This window comes from Cicer arietinum, chromosome 5 (assembly GCF_000331145.2).
Source record: "Cicer arietinum cultivar CDC Frontier isolate Library 1 chromosome 5, Cicar.CDCFrontier_v2.0, whole genome shotgun sequence".
In the NCBI taxonomy this organism is placed as follows: Eukaryota; Viridiplantae; Streptophyta; class Magnoliopsida; order Fabales; family Fabaceae; genus Cicer; species Cicer arietinum.
Window position 1 is genome coordinate 2,703,896 of NC_021164.2, and position 7,423 is coordinate 2,711,318.

Here is a 7,423-nt window from a genome sequence, read left to right on the forward strand (position 1 = left end):
AGTTTTTTAGATAATATTCAATCTCCGAGTAATATAGAAATGCTATTATAACCTATAAATATATACAAAGTTATTGATTTAATCGAGCTTGTACATTAACAAAAATATTTATAGCATTACTCCGAATACCAATATACATAGAAAAGAAGTTTCATATTGAAAAAAATATTTATATATATATAAATAAGTGATTAAATTACATTCATATAGTTATACTAATAGCCACATTCATTCATTCAATAAAATTGTATTTGAATAACATTTTTTTAAAATTAAATATTAGATAAAAACTATATAGATCATTTGAATAATATATTATCATATAGATCATATTTATAAATTTTGACATTAATCGATAATCATTTACTATATCATCAAGATGGATCAAAACTAATTATATATATATATATATATATATTTACATTATTGACGTTGATCTTAACGCATCGTAATGTCATAGAAAATAATTATCGATTATGTCAAAAATTATAAATATAATCTATATGGTATTAACTTTCAATTTATCGATCGATTTAAAAAAATATTTATCTAATATGATATTCAAATGAGTGTAACTCTTAATGTAATTTAATATATGCTGATACATTTATATATATATATATATATATATATATATATATATAGAGAGAGAGAGAGAGAGAGAAAAAATAGGACAAAGACTAGGGTAAGAGATTGAGAAGACCAATGGATAAGAAATTGCATTTTATATGGGATGGATAAACATTTTAAGGCAATGAATTAGTCAAAAAAAATACATTATTATTTTTCCCAATGCTACACTTAGGCCTTCTTTCTTGTACTTGAGTGGCTTCCACAAAAGAATTGCTAATAGCCTTTCAATGTCATTTGCTAAATCAAGGAAATGTTTAGGGAATAAAAAAAATTAAAACAGCAAGTAGCACTTAGTATTAACTTTGTCATATGCTACATTCATGATTTTTGTTTTTTTTACTATATTTTGAATCCTTATGAGAGTTGGTACTTATGACTTTTCTCTTTATCCACTTTGAATTTAAAAAAAAAAAATAAGATAACGAAGTTTTCTCTTATGTTAATAATCCCTTAAGATAGTGATTATCACTTGAATTGATTCTTTAGGCACATAAAAAAGTTAGGAAAAAAATATGGCTGGTGGAGGTTTCACAGATGGTGGGTCCCTCAAGAGGGCTCATCTTTATCAACATAAGATTACTGGATATCTCATATTTTCTTGCATTATTGGAGCTCTTGGTGGGGCTTTATTTGGCTATGATCTTGGAGTTTCAGGTAAGTTCAACTTAATTGTAATCACTTTTTTAAAATTTTGACTTTGGCATTTATAAGTGTAGGGTGTCATTTTCAAAGAAAATGTGTGAAGTTATATATAACCTTCATAGTTTGTTATGCACCTTTTTCCCTTTCATGTGAATCCCTTAGGGCAATTTTGTGCAATAAAGTAACTTTTCTTTTGCTTTTACTCAAACTATGATTTGATACTCAAATAAGTTAACATGATTTTGTTAGAGTGCAGTAAACCAAAAATGTTATGGAGAAACCAGATTGATCTGAATAAACCAGATTGTTCTTGTTATTGATAATGTGTGTAATTCAAGTAAAGTGTTAGTTGTTTGTGATAGCTAACTAACTAATTGAGTTAGTTAGTTAGAGGACAGTTAGAATGAACTATGTATAAATAACACATTTCATTCATTCAATAAACAAGTTCTACAACTCAGATGCTATTCTACTTTTGTATTTTCTTGTACTTGAAGCAATAGCTTGAAAGCTAACAGATTTTACTATGGACGGTAGTCTAAAAAGATTGCTTGATAATCACAGGTGGAGTTACTTCCATGGACGATTTCCTCAAAGAATTCTTCCCGCACGTGTACGAAAAAAAGCATGCCAATACTTCAGAAACAGATTATTGTAAATATGATGATCAAATGTTGACACTCTTTACTTCATCACTCTACTTTGCTGCTCTTGTGTCCACATTTGGTGCTTCAAGTCTAACAAAATACAAAGGCAGAAAAGCTAGTATCTTAGCTGGCTCTGTAAGTTTCTTTTTAGGAGCTGTTCTTAATGCTAGTGCTAAAAATGTTGCAATGTTGATCATTGGGAGAATCCTTCTTGGCATTGGAATTGGATTTGGAAACCAAGTAAGTTTAATTTGAGTTAACAACTAATTATACATTAGTGACAATATAAACAAATTTCTCACATGTTAATCAGCTCAATTTGTTACAGATTATAAAAGTGATTTTAATTACATTGCATGATTCTAATTATGGTGCAGGCTGTTCCTTTATATCTGTCAGAAATGGCTCCTGCAAAAATCAGAGGAGCAGTGAATCAACTCTTCCAACTAACAACATGTTTAGGAATTTTGATTGCAAACCTTGTGAACTATGGTACTGAGAAACTTCATCCTTGGGGATGGAGATTATCCCTTGGTTTAGCTACTGTTCCTGCAACATTCATGTTCATTGGAGGTTGTTATTGTCCCGAAACACCGAACAGTCTCGTCGAACAAGGCCGAATCGACGAAGGTAGATTAGTGTTAGAAAAAATAAGAGGCACAAGGAATGTTGATGCTGAATTTGATGATCTTGTTGAGGCTAGTAGAGAAGCAAAATCTATCAAGAATCCATTTCAGAATCTGCTTTTGAGAAAGAATAGACCTCAGTTCATAATTGGTGCTTTGGCTATTCCAGCATTTCAGCAACTAACTGGAAACAATTCCATTCTGTTCTATGCTCCTGTCATTTTCCAAACAATAGGGTTTGGTTCTGGTGCAGCTCTATATTCATCTGTTATTACAAGTGTAGCACTTGTTGTTGCCACACTCATCTCAATGGCTTTGGTTGATAAGTATGGTAGAAGAGCTTTCTTTATAGAAGCTGGTATTGAAATGACATTGTGCATGGTAATTTCATCATCTTCTACATATACTATTATTGAGCTACTTTGAACAACATTTTCTAAAATCTAGTAAACATCCCGATCTATTTGGATAAACAGTTTAATTAATAGTTTATAACATATAAGTGTTATGTATAAAGTATAACTATTTTCATAAGCTACTATGAAGAATTTATTGATCTAAGTTGAAATAGCTTATGACATGTAGCTTATGAACATGTCGTAAGCTATTTCTATAGATTCTCTCAGACAAACTCGCAAGTACTTATACCAGTTGATAAACTCAAATAAGTCAACTTGCAAATTCTCTCAGTAGACTCACAAATGATTTCCACTGCAAGAACTCGCGTTTGGGCTACCACTCCAATTAGTTAGTAGCTTCTCAAATTCACGGTGAAATCTGTTTTGAAATGCGAGTTTGACTGTTCAAACTTGGTTCCAAACACACACTTAAACTCATATGTAGTTTTTATAACTCACTAACACTAATGAAATGAAAAATATAACACTTCATTTTGTTGCTAATTTGAGGGTTATTTTGTTTTGTTTTGGTGAAATATGCAGATTGCTACAGCTATAATTTTGGCAGTTGAATTTGGAAAAGGAAAACAACTGTCATTGGGAGCTGGTATCTTTCTAGTTATATTGATTTTCTTATTTGTTATGGCATATGGAAGATCTTGGGGTCCTTTAGGGTGGTTAGTTCCTAGTGAACTCTTTCCATTAGAGATAAGATCAGCTGCACAAAGTGTTGTGGTATGTGTCAACATGATCTTCACAGCTCTTGTAGCACAATTCTTCCTTTTATCACTCTGCCACCTAAAGTATGGAATTTTCTTATTGTTTGCTGCATTGGTTACCCTTATGAGCTGTTTTGTCTACTACTTCTTGCCAGAAACTAAGCAAGTTCCAATTGAAGAGATTTATCATCTGTTTGAGAATCACTGGTTTTGGAAGATAATAGTGAGAAAAGAAAACAATGAGGAGGCTGTCACACCTGTATAAGCCAATATCTCAGAATCTTTTTCATTCTGATTTCATATAGAAGAATTTTGTTCCAACATCATTTAGAAAAGCTAGAAGCATAGCAGTGAAGTAGATATTAGTTTGGAGATGTTTAGAAGAATTTATTTGAATTCAATAACATAAATTTTAATACAATTTTAAGCTATAAGCTTAGCAATAAGGTAGATTAGTTTTTGACAATGTTTTCAATTATTTTTTGACAAAAGCTTAAATCAATATTTCTATGAGAATTTACAAATGAATTTATATATTAGTCTATAAATTGCATAATTCTAGACTTGAACTCAAATTACGAGGGTGAACCAAAAGTTCAACCGTTTGTGTCAACTGAAGTTGACTTGAATCAGTATTTAAATACAATAAGCATAACATTCAAAAACTATTTTCAATTTATTTCAATAAACATTTCAAAAGTTTGAATAAGCACTTAATATAGATGATAACATACATCTCCTGGTTATATTTTGCAACTTCACAATCTATCTTTATAAATGCTTAATAAAAATGAATTTCTGGAATTTATGTGACATTTTCATTGCTTCTAGAAATGCACTAGTTTTTAACTACAAAAGTCTCTTACCTCCTACGTAACATGTAAAATAAATACAAATTTTAAAATATGAAAATAGAAAATGTTTTCAAAAAGTAAATAGGTTTATAGGATGTCAGATGCAACATTTTTGAAAGAAAAATTTGTCTATTCTATAAAAAGTCTTCCTTTAAAGACTGAAATTTCACACATTTTCTGCTATTTCCCACCAATTATATAAGCATAAGATCTTTTCTTGTGTGATATTCGATAGAACAAATATTCGTAAATATGTTACATTAGTAGCTAAAATTCAAAGTCTAGACCTACTTCTCAAGCTTCTTCATTGTCTCAGCTCAATCACTTGAGCTACGCCAACACAAAATCTTTAATAAACAATATAATTACAATATAATTTTGAATAAAATCAGTCTTAAGTCTTAAGGTATTTGGTGTTTTAGGCGAATTTTAAAAATAAAATCTCGTGTTCATTATATTTTTCCTTGCACAAACATTAACAATTTATTCATTATAATCAAAATTCTTTTAAAAAAATCATTTGCAAATCACGATTTCAAAATCAATCTCAAATAAAAGAGAAAAATCAAATCACAATTTTTAAAAGAAAATCCCTTCTCCTTCACAAAATAAGCACGCACCATTTTGGAATTTGTGTTGTGTGCAAGTTGATCTCATGTGGAAGATGTAAATAGATACATGCATATGACATCTTGTTTTGTTTAATTAAGATGTTTATTGATTTATCTTTAATGAGTTTTATTAATTACAAAAATATTTTTGAAAGATTATATTAAAAATAACACAAATTTAATGTCGTTAAACTTAAAAAAGAACAAATTAATAGCATAAAATAGAAAAATATTTACAAACTTGACAAAATAAATAACCAAAATATCAAGCTTATGTTCGATTTATATATAATATTGGTCATCAAGTCATTTTTTTATAAGCTAATGACCAAACCATTTTGAATCTATAATTAATCAAAATTAATATATTAATCTAACAAAAAACACTAAAACAAAACAAAAAAAGGTAAACAACGTCGCACTAAAACGATGAAATAACCATGCAAATAAATGATTAAAAAAAAACCTCAAAATCATATGGATCCTTAATGAGTTTTGATGACATTTAAATGGACCAAACTAGTTATATTTAATGCATGTGCAAAATAAAACTACTTTAAGTCAATTTTCTTTTTTTTTTATTTAAATAGGCCCACTAGTTATATTTAATGCATGTGCATTTAAATGGACCAATCACTTGTCTTTCAATTTCGGTCGTGTTATCGAAACTTCACCCTACAAAACTTTATCACACATTGCTCTAGACATGAGTCACATGCCGCCAAAATTTTCAAGGCGACGGCCTCTCCCGTTGGGCCAACGACTCGTGTTTGCAACACATCTTCGCAATTTCTTTGTGGACAAGGAGCGACAGAGGTCTATGCTGAGCAAGAAAGGGCTTATTTTCTTTCCCTTAATGTTACCTTGCTTAAATTTTATTACAAAAACAATGTAAAATCCAATGAATTTTTGTTGAGTAACAATACAAAATCCAGAACATGTATTTGTACAATGAATGAAAATATTAGCCGTTTCTCTTATAAATTGAGGCAAACAGAACTGAGAGAGGGGAGGAAAAATTTTCTAAAACAATCAGCAAAAGAGGGAAGGTTTTTTTTAAAAGAGTTGTTTTTTAGAGAAATAGATTTTATTCACAACAAATCAGATCCATACCTATAAGGATATTCAAACCCATTTTCACAGACGAAAAGAGACCGAGAGACAGTGCTTTGATCTTCACCTGCATCGAAAGGTTATTTTCTGATTCTTCTGTTTCAAACAATATAAGATGATTAGAAGATATAAACCTTAGAAATAAATATGTTGAAAGATGAGATTTTTGTTCTATATAAATGTTGATTTGGCTGAAATTTTGTATGGGTAAAGTTTGAAATGGCTGGGTTTAGTTTTGTTTGAGAGGATAGCTTTTTAGGGTTGTGGGTTAGAAACTTAAGATCTGCTTCCAAGACAACTCATTTGTTTAGGCGCTAGTTTGGCTTGACGGGAAGGCTTCCAGCTGGTCTATATTCAACTGCACGTGTTAAATGCTTAGCTCCTACTTTTGATCATGTGACAATTATTAGTATTTCATTCTATTACACTGTTATTTACTACATTTAACATAAATTATCATGTTTATTATAAATAATTATCAACATAATATGTTAGAAATAAATATCATTTATTTAAAAAAGAATTATATTTGTAATTAGTATTAAAATGTTTTTTTTATTTTTATAAATTGAGTTACAAGTCCATATATTTTTCTTTATGCTTTTTTTTGTGTTTATTACAAATTTTATTTGGAAGAATCATTTAAATTTATTTAATTTTTATTTTTTTATTTCTTAAAAATAAAATTATAACAAATATTTCATTAAAAATTAACTAGATGTGACATCTTTTTAATTTTTGAGTTATTAGAACACAAATTGTGACAATTTGATGGTTCTAAATCTCATATTCACAAAATAAATTAATAAAATAAAAATCATAAACAAGTTAATCATAAAAATTATTTATATTTTAATCCTAGAGTTACATACTATAAATTAAACTATGTTGTTAGTTTGGAAACTTAATTTAAAAATAAAAATAAAAATATTCTTAAGAGGATTAAATTAGATGTGACATCTTTTTACTCCTTGAATTTTGAGACACGAGTTGTACAATTCGATCGTCTTAAAATTCATATTTTAAGATAATTATTCAAATCGAGCAAGTTTATTTCTTTATGCTTGTCAAAATTAATTTTTTTTAAAAGAAAATAACAAAAAATACAATTTATTTAAAAGCAATCAACACATCCACATTTTCTTCCAAGAACTACGTAGCTTTGATTTCTCCATCGCAC

The 7,423-nt window shown here is 28.8% G+C and overlaps 1 protein-coding gene across 1 annotated transcript; it reads left to right on the top strand.

The window, feature by feature from the left end:
• Window positions 1–881: 881 nt before the first annotated feature.
• On the top strand, window positions 882–4,086 carry LOC101497415 (sugar transport protein 14-like). Its single transcript, XM_004499582.4, has 4 exons — window positions 882–1,287; window positions 1,840–2,162; window positions 2,300–2,929; window positions 3,490–4,086. The coding sequence occupies exons 1-4, from the start codon at window positions 1,146–1,148 to the stop codon at window positions 3,928–3,930; spliced, it is 1,536 nt and encodes a 511-aa protein (XP_004499639.1). The 5' UTR covers window positions 882–1,145; the 3' UTR covers window positions 3,931–4,086.
• The last annotated feature ends 3,337 nt before the right edge of the window (window positions 4,087–7,423 follow it).

Excerpts from the sequence above, each read along its gene's own strand:
- LOC101497415 (XM_004499582.4), top strand. The coding sequence starts at position 1,146 with ATGGCTGGTGGAGGTTTCACAGATGGTGGGTCCCTCAAGAGGGCTCAT. Across the intron at positions 1,288-1,839 it reads CTATGATCTTGGAGTTTCAG|GTGGAGTTACTTCCATGGAC; the intron begins GTAAGTTCAACT and ends TGATAATCACAG. Across the intron at positions 2,930-3,489 it reads TTGAAATGACATTGTGCATG|ATTGCTACAGCTATAATTTT; the intron begins GTAATTTCATCA and ends TGAAATATGCAG.